This window comes from Agrilus planipennis, unplaced genomic scaffold (assembly GCF_000699045.2).
Source record: "Agrilus planipennis isolate EAB-ADULT unplaced genomic scaffold, Apla_2.0 scaffold2, whole genome shotgun sequence".
NCBI classification, from domain to species: Eukaryota; Metazoa; Arthropoda; class Insecta; order Coleoptera; family Buprestidae; genus Agrilus; species Agrilus planipennis.
The window spans coordinates 3,563,608-3,581,057 of NW_020442464.1; the positions used below are offsets into that span (position 1 = coordinate 3,563,608).

A 17,450-nucleotide genomic window follows, 5' to 3' on the forward strand; every position below is an offset into this window, starting at 1 on the left:
ATTTTTTGCATTAAATATATATTTTATTAATATCCTGTTGCGAGTGAGTGCCGCGGGCGACCATCGATACGATTGAATCTTCGTATGCGGGTGGCCCATTGCCATAAATCATACACCGAAACGACATACGCAGACTGCATGACAAACAAACATTCTGGAAATAGTCAAGAACATTCTGTGAATGTATGAATCGATTTTAGTATAGCCGATTTAATATAGGTTATATAAATAGAACTGAAATATTTAAAAGGAAATCCTTGATGTGAAAATTGTAACATACAGGAAAACGATATAAGAAATTTTCAAAAACAATTCTTTTGCTTGTCTCTCCCTGCTTTCTCCAGAGATAATCTAACATTTTGGAAAACTCTCGACGATAGATTTCAATGAAGGTGCCTTCAGTAAAATTAATTTTGATTAATTATTAACTAATGTTTTAATCGATCGCATCCTAATGTCTAGAATAATCTTATTATTCCTAATTTCTGTATCTTATCGAATAATAATACCCTGTTAATTGTGACCATTATAAAAGGTATAATTTTTTGCATTAAATATATATTTTACTAGGGAAAGTATGTATTTCATTTATTTTCCAATTAGTAAAAAAATTATTCATCAATCTGAATTTCAGCTCGTTTTACGACTAACTGACGAGTCTTAATTTAAATTAACATTTCATTTGAATATTACTGTACCTATCAAAATCATCAATAAAAGTTGAACTTGTCATCAGAAGTACATTTGATGTTTTAGGGAAGATAGAAAAAATCCCCGAAAGCACTTTCCGACTACCCTTCCAGGCAGTCAAGGGATTCAGAAGCAATATGTAAGCAATAAGAGAACTCACCATTTCGGCATAGGTTGCTTCCACTGAAAATAAAAAAGAAAAATGTTATAAATAATACGAAATACTTTGATAACTGTCATTTAACAATATATACATTTGAAATTAATTGAATTATTTTAATTACACTTAGAATATAATTTTTAATTTGTATCTCGAAGACGTGATAAAGGCAGGACAACTTTAGGGATACGTATACAGGGGCAAAAGATTAATGTGCTTTTTACGGATGATATAGCAGTATTAGGATCTAGCAAAGAGGAGTTAGAGATAACCTTACATAAAATGGAAGCGGTATTAACAAGAGAGTATTGTACAAAAAGAAATAAAAGTAAAACAAAAATACCAGCATACAAGGGAAGACAAAGTAAGGAATGAGTATAAAGATAGGAAACGCAAAAATAGAAGAAGTGACTAATTTTCAGTATCTAGACAGTCCAATAACTCGAGATAGAAGGAGCAGTAGGGATATAAAATATAGCGCAGAGTCGAGTCGCCTTTAACAAAAATAAGTCAATAACAAATAGGCGAGATACATAGGTAGGTATAGGACACGACACCAAGTGGAAGAGAGTTACACCTAGATTAGGTTACTGTTCACAAATAGTTAAGGATGTGGGATGTTCTAGTTTTAGTGAAATGCTAAGGTTAGCTCAGGATAGGAAAGAGTGGAGGTGCATGTTCAACCAGTTTTAGGACTAACGACCTTGTGATGATAATGTTCTTAAAACTGTGGAAACCCTTGTCGGCCAGTTCTGGCATTAATTGCATCCTCACCTAACAATAAAAATCCAAGACATACCTTTGCAATAATTTATCTCCTCTATATATATATATATATATATCACTGGTGTATTCTATAATTATAATTAGCATATCCTGAAGTTTCCAATTAATTCCCCTTTAACGGGATGGAAATAGTTTTCAAGTAGAAACTTCGAAGTATCTGCTTAATAAGGAATATTCTGAAGAAATCCACGCTGTGATAATAATTATAGCACCCTAACGAGTAGCAAATACTTTTATAATTTCTAACTTTATCCTAGATATGTAAAATATCACTGTTATACGTCGCCGTACTGTTTTAATGAGCAAGATTTTATAAATGCACGAAGAAATGTTTTAAAAATGGATAACAGCGAAGGAATCATTTTTTTTTTAAAGCATTCAGCCAAAAGAAAAGACATTTGCAAAGTTTAGCACGCCTCGGGGTCTTCTTCAAATGAATTGTATTCTGCTGGAAATTGTATTTTGGTTCCTTTCCCGAACTTTACAATTTAAGTTTTGTTTAGGAACAAATTAACTTAAACACTAAGACAATTTGTAAATGGATTTTGTAAGCTGCCCGGGCTGCAAGAGACATTTGACACAGAAAATCGATTTTGAAAAGTCAATTAACCAAAAGATTTTGTACTTTGCACATCTATAAATAATTGGAAGGTAACCCATATTTAGAAAACCCGAATGTCTAGAATAATCTAATGATTCCAAATTTCTGTATCTTATCGAATAATAATACCCTGTTAATTATGACCATTATAAAAGGCATAATTTTTTGCAATAAATAGATATTTTATTAATATTCTGTTGTGAGTGAGTGCCGCGGGCGACCATCGATACGATTAAATCTTCTTATGCGGGTGGCCCATTGCCATAAATCATACACCGAAACGACATACGCAGACTGCATGACAAACAAACATTCTGGAAATAGTCAAGAACATTCTGTGAATGTATGAATCGATTTTAGTATAGCCGATTTAATATAGGTTATATAAATAGAACTGAAATATGTAAAAGGAAATCCTTGATGTAAAAATTGTAATATACAGGAAATACGATATAGAAATTTTCAATAACAATTCTTTTTCTTGTCCCTCTCTACTTTCTCCAAAGAAGAAAAATCTGACACTTTGAAGAACCCTTGACGATAGATTTCAATGAATATGTGCCTTCAGTAAAATTATATATTAACTAATTTTTTAATCGATCGCATCCTACACTATCTCAATTTAATTCTTCTTAAGACTTAGAGCATGACGAATGAAGAAAATCGTGTGTGATACAATAATTTATGGAGGAAAGTACACAGCCAGTAATAAAGGCGACGCTTTTTGACAACGAAATGCTTTCTTGTTATATTCAACGTCAGATGTCGACTATATTAGAAAAAATGCGAATGTCCAGAAGATTCGATCCGTCTTAGGCACAAAAAGTGATATTAACAATAATTTATTCGAAGTGGTTTATCACTTTCGCTTACCAGAATGTCTACGTAAGCAAACATTATATCCCTGTAAAATGCGTTCCTTCGGCCGTTTGCGGAATAAATTTGTAAAAGATGGAGGCTATAAAAAATTGATTTACGACACCGTTCGTTTGTTTTATGGAATTTGGCGACGTATTACGGAATTTTAAATGATGCAATAACTTCACATTTTAAGGAATTATAGGGTCAATTTCTTTTTTTCCTTCTTTCTCCAACTCTTCTTAGAAGACATTTTTAAATACCTACAAACGTACACTTTTTTATTTTTGAACAATGTTAAGAATTTATTAAACCCTTTCAAATTTTTTTTTTTTTCTGAAAAAATCTTCAGATTCCGCTCGTTGTTTCAATTTTTCATTCGTCGGAGGAATTCTAAATGTTACGAAGCTAAATGAATTTTTGTAAAAATTTGTCTAAATTTATCCGATCGCTAATAAGTCTAAATTCTCAATTAGTAAAATATTCAACACACTATTGTAATAATGTCTATTGATCATTACTGAATACTTGATGAATGTCGAAATTTCTGGAAGGAATAGTACATTACGTATCGAGGGAAGAAACAGGGTTATTTCAGACTGCATGTGAATTGCCACCCGAGCCGAAGGCCCTGTTTCTTCTCGAGGTACGTACACTATTTTTTGTCATGTTTGTGCGGAAAGCTCGTTATTAAATTGATAGTTGGCGAAATAAGAGTAAATAATTTAGAGGTTAGGTTAGGTTAGGTTGTCATTGAACAACTGATTTCTGCGCATGCCCATAAACCAGCGCATGCGCTGAAAAGACGAATTTCATTGCCTCCCGACTAAAACACGGCTGAAAAGAGGCCATTTCTTCCCTATTTCATAGCATGCAAAATGAGCTTTCCGCGCTAATATGACAAAAATAAAATTTGTATCATTTATTTCCTATTGACTTCTATGACGCTCTCTGTTCTTCCTCTTTCTAATATTTTCTCTGGTTTAATCCTCTTTCTATCTATAGTGTTTTTAACATCCCCCTTTAACACTGGACCGTGCTATATCTAGCGATTTTCAATACTTAAAACACTTCAAAATATGTATGATGGTTCCAATTGTAACAATTCCATGTTTCTTATTATTCACAAGTTGTGGTTTATTCATTCATATCTAAGTGCGAAATACATTTGATCTAAAAGGAAACTAGTAATTATTATTGCTACGAGATGAAGATTGATCAACATCTACAGCTGACGTTTGACTTATCTATGAGACGCTTCCGGAAACGTTTCCATTTCCTCTTTCTTAAATTGAAATTTTAATGTTTAATATCCTCTCCCAGTCGTAAATATTTAAATCGTTTCGTAGCTGTGTTGTTGAATTTGACAAATCTAATTAAGTAAATTAAAAATTGTCCCTTCCGTCTGAGTTTTCTTTTTCCAGAAAGATATTAATTTACTTTAGAAAACTTATACTAAAGCAATAAAGTAAAATTGTTGCAGTTGCCTGTTGCTATCTCGGTAATATTTGAGAATTGGAGAAAATTTCTCTTAGAAAGATCTCTTATAGATACCCGAGTAGAATTTATTTTGGGAATTCCCTAACTCCAATTGGGTCCCTATTGGAGATTGTTGAATTTACCCAAGTTGGGCATTTTCCACATATACCCAATGAATTTTGATCTGCGTATTTTAGGGCAATCCCAAACTTTGCCCAAACTGCACTTCTCAGCTACAATCTTATTGAAGAATAATTAATAATTATTTAATTTATAAATAATAAATAGTTATTTTATTTACTGTATCCTATTAATAATTATTTTTATACTTTCATGTAACAGTTAGCCATTTATTGGAAAGTATTTATTAGGACCCAATGGGGATTTCCCTAACTATATTAGTATTACTATACTTAGACTTGTTTTATTGTAACCCAAGAAAACATTTTGAAGAGCAAGTGGGGGTAGCGTGCGTTTGTGACCATAAAACTACTAGTAGTTTACAAAACAGTTTAGACATACCCTTTTTTTTTCGTATATCAACATCGATATTCTCAATAATTTATTTATGCACCACGCCAACAAACTCATCGCAAGAAAGACGTCGGGAACATGTTTACGTGTCAGAAGATTTAGTGAAAAATCGGGAGTTATCTTTAATACATGAAAAAGAAAATTTGAGGTTAGGTCTTTCCCTACCGGGTCCCAGGTGGGGAAAGCGTTACATTTCCAATAGGGAACCGTTTGGGTATCCCATTTGGAACCCCATTTGTTCCCAAAAATAAATTCTACTCGGGTACACACATAACAATAGCTTTATTAACAAAATTGTTATTCTTATTTACATTAGGTGTGTGTGTGACCTAGACCAATTTTGCTTATCACTCAAGGAGGAAAGCGATGTAGTAGTAGATGCCTAGATTCTATTGGCTAACTGTCCCTATATTCCCTCCTCTACGTAAAACTTCTTATATCCTTCCTGATAAGAAACCCGTAATGAATTTATTTTGATCATCCGTTAGAACGCCATTTTGGGTCAGGGACGCCCCAAGGTTGACCGAATATCGGATTCAGACTTCTTTTTTGTTTTTAGGCAGTCTACCGTAATTTCAACGGCTTTTGTTTGCGGCTCAGCGGTAGTGATTCGCACCTACTTTTTTTCTAAAAAAATTATCGCCTTTCTGTTTGTCTCCCGCCGATTCGACCGGGTCGTTTTCCGAACGACCGGTTCAGATTCGCAAGCCACTCTCAATAACGGACCTTTGTTCCTACGTTCCTTAATTTTGAACAGACAGCTCACTAATTACTACGGAGACGGAGAGTTCGCACCCTACTTCGCTTGACTAATTAAAACCGTAATGTTGATTCTTTAAAGTAAATTTATAATGCCTAACGGTATTATTCACTTAACTTAATTTTTCACAACATGCCATTTCTTTGTCTGGTTTCTCACTCGGTTCAATGCGTGCATACAGTACTACCTTTAAAAAATGAAAATACACCAAAGGCAGACATTTAGAAAATATCGTCACGCAATTCAAAGTGCAACACTATAGAAATAGGACACAGTTCCTAGTGGAAGAAATATATTCATCATCACTTAGTCTTCAGCAAACTATTTGGGATCAGTAATGTAACCTAGATTTGCATCTGCCCCTTTTAACTCCTGTTTCTGTTTCTTATATGTTTCTCAGTAACCTTTCATGTCCGAGAATATTTTTCTACCAATTTCCGAATTAGCCGATCTTGAGCATAAAACTATTTTTTTTTATTGTTAAAATTGCCTACCTATACAGACTATGTACTGACGTGAAATTCATTACATATTTATTTTAAAATACTTGAAAAAGTATTCAATATTATCGTATGGCACCCTTTTATCAAATCAAAGAAATTACAAAAAAACTAATAGAAAAAAACTAGAAAATGCCACTTCAAATTGTCTTTTTTTTATTGGACTATTCTAAAAGAAAACCACCCCTTTCAGTCTACATACTTAATACCAATCCTTTACGAATCTCTAATTAAAAAAGAGAACTTTCTAAACCTTCATATGTTTCGCTTAACGTAGCAATAGATTGTCGTTTGAGATAATGTTTTCCCAGTATAAACGTAACTTTAAAGAGTATATGAAAATAACAATTGTTTACACCACGAAACAAAACGAAACTATTTTTGCATTTCCATTCTCGCTCGAAAAACGCCAGAAATCCGTGCTTAAAACTGCACAATGGTTTGGTGGTAATAGTTTTTTTTTTTTTTTGTTTAATATTCCGCCATTTGTCATTGTCCGTTTCCGCATTTTTTCCTGATGGTCCCCGGGGACATTCACAACTCGTCTTCTATTTCGATTTATTTTCCGGAAAAGGCATTTAGTATCTACGCAAAACCGTTTTACATCGGAAAATAAACACACTTTCCATCTACACTGTACAAACATTCGGAGCGTGTTCAGGGACTGTTTGTAAAATATTTACCGACATTGTATGAACATGTGGTAAACATGAAAAAATTGTTTACCCTTGCCCGACCAAATTTGAAATTGTCGATCAAAAAACACATCCTTTACAAACTATGTATCCATAAAATAATTCGAAGTGGTCTGTATTTTTCTGTCGAAACTGCCAGACGCCGATTGAGATTTCGATCTTTTTGGATCTCATCAGCGCATCGCAGACAGCTCCGACAGAACACAGACCAACTTTTACCTGCTGTCTTAACAGCGCGTTTTAGAAAATACCGTCAATGGCGCGGTAAACGCCATCTGTATCTACTTGCTGAAATGAATCCCGACGTAGCTAACCTCAACTTGATAGCCACGTAATAAATAATTATTTTATTCGATTATGGTGAAGTGGCTATCACGTAGAGGTTAGCTACGCCGGGATTCGTTTCAGCAAGTAGATATCCATATATTTAAATGGACCTTGTTGGAGCATACGTAATCCTAAAATGTAGCATCGCACTACGGATGGCGTTTACCGCGCCATTTGTGGTATTTTCTAAAACGCGCTGTTAAGATAGCAGGTAAAAGTTGGTCTGTGTTCTGCCGGAGCTGCCTGCGACGCGCTGGTGAGATCCAAAAAGATCGAAATCGCGATCCGCGTCCGGCAGTTTCGACAGAATACAGACCACTTCGAATTATTTTATTCGAATATGGGAACGTGCCTATCACGTAGTGGTTAGCTACGTCGGGATTCGTTTCAGCAAGTAGATATCCATACAAATGGACCTTGTTGTGGTATTTTCTATGTATCCATAAATAAGATCCTTTAATTAAGAGAAATAAAATCAGTTCTTGTTTCAGATTCAATTGTGGACGAATAACAGGATCTAGAGAAACCGAGATGAGCCATGCAGTTTGGCATCTGCTGGGCCATATTTGGTTTCGCCCATACAATTCTTGCAGCACTAGCACTACCACCAATTATTAAAATCGGTAGGTAATCACCAAGGAATACACTAAACAATTCTGCATTATAAAACTATCGTAACTCATATTGTACCGTTTACTATTTGAAACTCATTTAAAGTCCTAGTGGTTAACATTAAATATTAATAATCAAAATTCACTTTTATTTTTAATTTTTCCACTACAAATTACCTCAAATTAATTAAGAAAAAAAAATTTTGCAATGAGGGGTGTAGTCATATTTAAAGAAACATTAACCCTTTTGGGATCACAGGCGATTAATTTGGAAATTCAAGATTTTTTTAAAAATTTATGTTTGGTTCAAGGTTATGTACCGGTGCAAAATGTGACAATGCGTGCGACTAAAATCAAAAAGTAAAAAGCGCTTGAGATGCGGTATTTTTGACGGATGACAAAAATACCTACAGTGAAGAGATTAGAAATGAGGAGATATTAGAAAATGTAGAAGAACAGAGGGCCTGATGAAATTCGATAAGGAATAGGAGTGGTAGAACAACTTCTGGAGCATGGGGGATTAGTTATTGTTATAGACATATTGGACACAGAAAGTATTATGGATTTTCTATAAGAATCTATATATCGAGTTATTGTAAAAGGTACTCCTTGGAGCTCAGCATGAGCGAAGAAAAGCCCCTTATTAGCCCACGCCCTTTGAAAAGTGCTTCTTCACGTTAAAGGACTCTTCTACTAATCGATTTCGCAAGCCAACAGCAACGTATTACCAAAAAGCAATCGTAAAACAGTTATAGAGGTTAACTAACTTAAAGATAATTTCTGATAATTTTTTTTTACGTCAGTCTTAATTTTAACATTTCAAATTAAGGTCGACACGATCAAACAAGGCGAAACCCTTTCAAAAATTAATGGAGCAGACAGGAAAAGAGCAATTAAACACATACGTACATCCAGAGAAAATATAATTTTATTTTCCATTAATTATATTCGGTCATCAAATTTTATTACCGCTACCCACTTCAGTAAATCATTGATGGATCTTTTATTATCAGGGAAGACTAACTTCAGATTAGTTCAAGCTGACATCTCGCTTCGATGAGTCTGCAAATAATAGCACCTCTGTTTTTTGTCTATAACGAACATTCCAAGAACATATTTTTACACCATCGGATCAGATAAAAAAAAGATAATCCTTACGATTAAGTTGAATACTATTTAGAAATAAAAATCAGAACTAAATCCATAAACAGAGCTGAACGTATATTCCATCAATATTGATTGATTATTGTAGATTGTGAATCAAATAAAAAAAAATGAAATGTTACCAACTGAAATATTTTATATAATGTTACGTGCAAACACGTGCGTGTGATCAATCAATAGATTGATTCCGGACGGTTCTTGAGTATGCCCGCGGGCAGAGACCGATCGATGACCGACGCAAATAAATCATACCCTGACTGACACATATTTGCCGCTTAACAATAGGAGTTCCAGAATTTTCGAGAAGATTGAAGACTATTCGGGAGAATTCGAATTCAGCTGATCAGTGATATAAATAAATTAGAGTGATATAAACACATGTACGAGTACAAGAGCATAAAAGATTAAAAATATTTGAACGTTTTATTGTCCCTGCTCTCGCTTTGAAGCCCATTTACTGATCTATTTTACCGTTAAATTAGACATAAAAAGAAACATTATCAGTACTATATGAGTTAGGGCGGTTACTAATTAGTGAACAACGGTTAATTAAGCAATTAGCGTCTGCTAATAAACTTTCCGACCCGCACAAAAAGTGTGCGGCTATAGGTAGTTTTGATATCCACATCACAACGGTCATTCCCGTGTTGGTTTAGGGTTTAGGGTTATTCGCTTGGGCGTCGGGTGATGGAAAGACTAGCAAGCAGGCAGTTTCTTAATTGGAGTTGGAAATGAACCATTTAACCGATTCAGCGGAAAATGTGACGAAGCCGTACATTGTTTCCCAAGGTTCGCGTTATTTAAATTGGCGCGCACGTGGCAAAGATGCTTTACAGTAAAAACAAGGTCACGCCTTTGATGACCATGACACAAATCCCTCCTCGTTCTCTTAAATGACTTTGCAAACACAGGATATCTTTTATAAGACAAGGATTCTGATTAAGATAAGAAATGAAAGGAATGTAATAATTACAAGTAGGATTCCAATACCTCATATCGGAACCCACATGAGATCATGCGTCCCTCGGTTCTGCCTTCTGGCTATCTGCGTCTTTGTCATTCCCCATTATCATTGAAACCGTTTAACGCAGAAACTTTAATGTTTAATAAGGTCAATTGAAAACTCCCCGGCCTAAAATAGTAAAATACATTTTTTTTGCAAAATTCGTTTTTTTTATTCAACATAATTCCCTTCAAGGGTGATACACTGATTATAGCGATCCTCCAACTTTTCGATACCATTTTTGTAGTACGATTTGTCCTTTGCTTCAAAATAGGCCTCAGTTTCGGCGATTACCTCTTCATTCGACGAAAATTTTTTCCCAACGAGCATTCTTTTAAGATCTGAGAACAGGAGTAGTCGCTGGGGGCCAGATCTGGAGAATACGGTGGATGCGGAAGCAATTCGAAGCCCAATTCATGAATTTTTGCCATCGTTTTCACTGACTTGTGACGGTGCATTGCCTTGGTGAAACAGGACTTTCTTTTTCTGCAAATGCGGTCGTTTCTCGGCGATTTCGTCCTTCAAACGGTCCAATAACGCTATGTAATAGTCGCTGTTGATGGTCCTTCCTTTTTCAAGGTAGTCAATGAAAATTATTCCACGCGCATCCCAAAATACAGACGCCATAAACTTGCCAGCCGACTGTTGCGTTTCTTCACGCTTTGGAGCGGGTTCATCGTGTGCAGTCCACTCCGATGACTGTCGATTGGACTTCGGAGTGAAATGATGGAGCCATGTTTCATCCATTGTCACATATCGACGCAAAAACTCGGGTTTATTACGCGTGATCATCTTCAAACACTGCTCTGAATCATCAACTCGTCGTTGTTTTTGGTCAAAAGTGAGCTCGCGCGGCACCCACTTTGCACAGAGCTTTCTCATACCCAAATATTCGTGAATGATGTGATGTATACGTTCCGTTGATATCTGTAGAGTGTCTGCTATTTCATTCAATTTCAATTTACGGTCATTCAAAATCATTTTGTGGATTTTTTTAATGTTTTCGTCCGTAACAGCCTCTTTTGGGCGTCCACTGCGTTCACCGTCTTCGGTGCTCATTTCACCACGTCTAAACTTAGCATACCAATCATTGATGGTTGATTTTCCTGGGGCAGTGTCCGGAAATTCGTTATCAAGCCAAGTTTTTGCTTCAACTGTATTTTTTCCCTTCAAAAAGCAATATTTTATCAACACGCGAAATTCCTTTTTATCCATTTTTTCCCCAATAACAACAGTTGCTTCACTAAAAATGCTATAATTCACAAACTAATCATCCGACAGCCGTCAAATTTATAGACGCGTCTTTTGAAGGTTAGGACTAACTGAAAATCATATGGATTTAGTTCTGGTGCCGCCATCTATGTGTTAGGCCGGGGACTTTTCAATTGACCTGGTAAATTATCTTGTAAATATTATAATATTTAGTACCAATATTTTATTTCTGGAAATAAGTGATGAGAACATATTCCCTTTTTTAATTCTGAAACCAATTGTTAAAGTTAAAATTTTAACTCAAAGGAAGCATTACATTCTTAAATTAACTGTCACCGATTCAAAATTCCCAATTATCCCAGAAAATCTCGTACTAGTAAGTAGTATATTAAAAAAATTCAAGTTATAATCGCAAGTAGTAGAACATGTGCTTATTTTTAAGGACTCGACAGTTCCCTTTTTGAAAAAAATCAGACAACTTTTCTCTGTTTTTTCTTTAAACTGACTTAAAAGAAACGCTTTATGTTGTGTTTCAAAATTAATGAAAACTTTACCGCAACAAGAGCTTCCACTCTACTGTTAAAATTGAACAAATAGCCTAAGGTATCAGTTTACCTTCATCTTATGAATTCAGCTTATACTCAGCCCTTCTATAGGGTACTATAAACAAAAATCTAAATAAAAGAGGTTTTGTGTACTTCTGTACGTGTTGGAAAAAGTTATTATGCTATAAGCACATTGCATTGGTATATATGCATAATAACAGCAATGTACGTATTTATTTAAACAATATTTTAGATTATGATTGAGCTATGACGCAATTTCCGTCGCATTCTGCGCGCGCAACTTCCGTTGCTTATTAAAAGAACACCAAAAGAAGTACATCTTCAAAAATTAGGTCATTTTAATCATCCAACATCGGGATTTTCGTCAAATTAATTTTCGCATTTCGTTATATGTCACATATTTTTATGTCTCGCAAAATTTTATATACTTGCAACGTAACTGCAGTTCATTTTGTTCCAGGAGCAATATTTACGGAAGAGGAAAGAAACGGCAGCGTCGAAATTGCTTTCAAGTATGCAGTCCATAAAATCAACAAAGATCGAAGCCTTTTACCCAAAACAAATCTGGTGTACGATATACAATACGTCAAAAAAGACGATAGCTTTCATGCGTGCAAAAAAGGTAAATCTTAAAGACCATTAATTCCTAACATTGCACTACCTACTTAATACGCAAAGTGTTTAAATAAAAGTAAATAAATTATTTATTTCTATAAAATTTGATCACAACTGAAGACCAAGGAAGTTCTGGAAAGGCTGTGGAAACCGCAGATCATAATTTCAATCTCTTTGAATCCCATCAGCATGTAATCTGTAGAAATTTGTGAGCTCATTACTATTCTACAGATGGCGTTCATCGCACTGTATGTACTTATTCGATAAACGTTGTTGGTCGCTGTTCTGTAGAAACTATCTAGGGCGTGCTGATGAAATCCAAAGAGATCGAAATTATAATCCGCTCCCGACGCTTTCGACAGATATCCAGTCTAAAACGTGCCATAACAAAAAGAATTTAAAAGAACTGTTTCGTTTTATCCAAATTGTCGTTTATACTCCTAATACTGATGGCCTACATTTACATCTACACGTTCTTATTTTTACGATCCGAATTTCCTAGAACGAGCCATTAAGCAAGAGCTTCATCTCAAGGGAAAATAACTACGTACACGAAATGGGTGAATAACAAAAACGTACGAAACGAAGCAATGTATATATACGCTGTTATGTTCTACCACCTGTAAATGTCACACATAAAATAGATTTAAAAAAACGACATTATAAGAAAATGCCAAGAAAGTAGAGTACCATCGAGACGTTATTATTGTTCAGTTTTAAGGAAGCGAGTCAGTGAGATTCCCCCTGGATCAGGCAAGCTGAAGGAATAACAATTGCCAACGAAATCGCATCCCCGAGGATATTTTTACGAGTTGTGCCCTGTAAAAACGCTCGTGAGAGAAATAATAACGAAATATGTCGCGCCAAGTCCAAGTAAAACAGCCAAGCTTCCATTTGAAGTACGATTTAATACGTTGTTATTGTCTATAAATAATTTTTAATTATATACCGTCTATACAGGAGAGCAGTAAAATGCGAGAAAAAAATATGTAAATAACTTTAAAAGTAAAATGGGTTGGCTTCCTCCCGCACGGAGGTGGATAGTATAATAAAATTATCCCCCAGAGAGAGGGGGAGTGCATAAACATAATTAATCTTCTAAGAAATCAATTTTTGAGGTTTTCCCATAAAATTCTGTAATTTTAGAAAGAAGGTAGAGCAAACCCCAAAAATTTAATATAAAAAATCTAACCTAACCTACCTATTTGTGGTACTAACATAGGGTTGCCATCTCTAAAATTTGGAAACCAGGACAAGAAGCGTGAAAATCCCGGATTTTAGAGTCCAGAACCCGGACATGTCAACAGGTTTTTTTAAATATAGTCAGTGTAATAAAAAACAGTTGAAATGCCATAAATCACCTTTTTATTTATTTTCAGACCTTAAAATTAAATTTAGTCATTTTTTATCATCATTTTAAATGTACCTACCAAACAGAATCTTATTACAGTTTGTTACAAATTGCTTTAATAATCAGTTAGATTTTTTTTATTCTTAAAATAAAACACAAATTATTAATATACTTTGTTATGTTCGTCGGTTGATCGTGATGTGCGACCATAGTGCGTGTCGCGGGCGGACCAAGACTTTAAATTTTTAAACCCGGATTACAAATGAACCCCACCCTCCCCGGACGCTCCCCGGATGCTCTCTAAACTAGGATAAATCCGGGGAAACCCGGACGGATGGCAACCCTATACTAACAGAATATCAAGAAGTGAACCATGAATAGTCTACTATTTGAGGTTGTATCATACAAAAGATACATTACTTAAAACATTTTCCTACACAAATTAATCAATGTTAATCTGAAAAGATTTAGCACAAAAAATAGAATTTAAAACTGTAAATTAATCAAACAGATAAGTACCTATAAAAGATTTACGTGTAACAAAACAATTCTTGTGGTTTTATTTTTAATTAATTAACTCAGCAAGTAAAGTTACTTAATTAAAACTTTTGAGGCCATAAAAATACTTTGTTATTGAATTTCACAATTATTCCTCTGAAATCAAACGGTGTTCTACCCCTTACTGTTGATCGACTTTAATACTTGACATTTATAAACAATAAATAATTAAGATGATTAAAACATAGTTTAACCTCCTAATTATGTGAATAAATTGTTAATGACAACACAAAAAGCTGATCATGTAGGTACTCATAAATCCAAACACTAATAAAACCATCACATATCAAAACTGTTTCCCGAATAAACACTTCTAAATCCTCAGAGCTTTTCGGTAAAATATTTTCTCGAAATACACATCATAAACTATAGCACAATCTGTCAATTCAAAAAGCTAAAAAGTACGCATTCATAATAGCATGCCTCGACAGGATATTAATCTGTCTGTCACTACTTCGTGTTACATATAATCCGGATTATTAACCAATTTATTCTCATAACTCAAAACAACTTTAATATGTACGTATCAGTACGAACAATAGTGATGGCACATTTGTTGGAAAAATATTTGCACTTAATTTTTTTATTAGGTACATTGTTCAACGTTTTTATTCCTATATTGAAATTGTGGAAAATTTACACCCTGGAAAATACTTTTGTAACGAAGAGAACAACAACTGAAACAATTTTCCATTAAAAATGATGTCTTTACTTTTGATTTTCGTATATTTACTTCAAAAAATATCTCATCAAATCTTTACCAAAAAATCCGTTCATAGTAGCAGTAATTACTAAAGTTAACAATAAAACTCTTGTCCTTTATTCAAAATGAACTGGACGATTTTTATGTATCAACCAGTATTGACAAAATTACATACCATTAGGTCGTTCACGTAAATGATGCGCGGTTGATACTTCCTTTACGATGAGGCAGAAGAAGAAACTTGCCCCTTTTCGCAGCAACAAAAGAACAAGGACTGTTGCGACCGCTTAAACCATCTTTATCGTAGGTATATATGAATGAAAACTTTGAAAAAAAAAAAAGAAAACTATGATTATGGATACAGTAATAGTGAATCGGGTAAAGTGAATTAATAGTGCATTCTCTGGGAGTTCCTTTAACCTAACTTATCCTATGCTACCCTTAAATGAGCTAAACAATTTTTTATAGCATGCAGTCAAGTTCGCATGGGTGTACATGCCGTATTCGGCCCCTCGGATCCCCTTCTAGCATCCCACATTCATTCAATTTGCGACGCTCTCGACATCCCGCACCTGGAGGTGCGCCTGGATCCCGAAGCTGACTCCAGGGAATTTTCAATTAACCTCTACCCCGCACAAAAGTTGCTCAATCTCGCCTTCCAAGATATTATGAGTTTTTTAAACTGGACCAGATTCGCGATCATCTACGAAGAGGATTTCGGTAAGGCAAATTAAATCTTTGATTTTTAGGGAATTCCATAAAAAATAGAGTCTAATAATAAAGAAAGCGAGTCAATTACACAAAAGATCTTAAAGAGGTAGCCCCTAAAACACACAATAAAATATTTTCATGATTAAAAGAAAGAAGTATCACTCTAATGCAAATTATCCTTCGAGATGAATCGTCTGAGATAATTGCAGAAATAAATAGTAGTAGTGTTTTAATGGTACGTTTTTTGATTCCATGGCTAGTTTTTCCGCCAAGGGTACCTCAAAGTTGACCAGCATGTATTTTCTTTGTTTTCAGTTTTAGACGTGTAAGACTGGATACTAAGTCGAACATTGTAAATTCAAGTATCACATTCATTTTAATATAATTTCAGTATTTCTCAATAAAATTGTTTTCGATTTTTAATTACAACTTTTTTATTTCAAATGCTATTGGGAAAGTTCTTTCAATTTCTTGCTTTTGATATTGTCTTGGTTTTCAAGAGAAAACAATTGAGAGGATTTATTAAAACACATTTCCTTAGATAAGTATTCAAAAGGTACAGTTTATTTTTTAACGTTACTGTCTACTGAATTTCACCCCTCACGGCCTAACCGCATAAAAAATTGAGCACCTTCTATCGGTTTAATTTTATGTTGCCAATATATCCTGTTCGGGAGTTCATAAATTTTTACGAAAATGGTGTAGAACAGACCAGATGGCTCACAGAGAAAAATTCTTTTGTGTCGTTAGTTCTGACTCATTTACTCATTCAAAAGGGAAATGATGAAGCTTCCGTATTTCCTTTTCATCCTTCTTGATGCGCAAAAAGTTACTTCCCTGCCTACTCCTTTCCGTACCAATACAACTGCCACACATTTGCCATTTACGTGTTTTCCATTTTTGTTCAATTCATTGATTAATCGATACCGATCTTTGTAAATGTATACAGAAAACGTACGACCCCATTAGAAAATAATTTATGATTTTTTTTTATTTTCGAATCGATCGAATTATGCGAATTAACAAAAGTTAAGCTATTAAGAAAGTCTTTCCTGTGTTTTCATCCCTGGCAAATAGTAAATCATAACTGCGAACAGTTGAGAAGTAATTTTTTCTATAAGGTAAAAGACCCAGTTATTGACACTGGCTCAGTTTCTGACAATTTTAGGTTTATGTTGAATTAAAACAAAGAAAAGATCTTAAGTGAGTTAATAAATTTTTTAAAAATTAAAATAAATTTATTCTGTACCTAATTAATGACAAGCACAATAATAAAAAATAAGAAAACTTAATAAAAAAAATCTTTAAGTGTGGAGTGACTGCGGAAGCCATTTTTTAGTTATGGTCTAAGCAAATTACGGAAGCGCGTTCGACGATTCAATCAGTGAAATAATCATTATATAAGTATAAAAATATAATAAAATATATATAAATTGTTTAATAATGAACTATTATTTAGTCTAAAAAATCAATATATCATATTAAATAAAGCTTTATTAATAAAATATAAGTGTCAATAACTAGGCTCAATTTTATAGGTATGTCGCAGTTATTGACACTCACATT

General features: G+C 34.2%; 1 protein-coding gene across 8 annotated transcripts in view; it reads left to right on the forward strand.

The window, feature by feature from the left end:
• The window catches only part of LOC108733787 (glutamate receptor ionotropic, kainate 2-like), a 50,456-nt gene that overhangs the window by 1,860 nt on the left and 31,146 nt on the right, over window positions 1-17,450 (forward strand). For all 8 annotated transcript variants that reach the window (XM_018465210.2, XM_018465137.2, XM_018465500.2 and 5 more), the window contains exons 2-4: window positions 7,882-8,013; window positions 12,407-12,568; window positions 15,642-15,893. In XM_018465210.2, coding sequence (XP_018320712.1) covers window positions 7,929-8,013; window positions 12,407-12,568; window positions 15,642-15,893 — 499 coding nt within the window. In that variant the 5' untranslated portion in view covers window positions 7,882-7,928. The remainder of the gene's footprint in view (window positions 1-7,881; window positions 8,014-12,406; window positions 12,569-15,641; window positions 15,894-17,450) is intronic.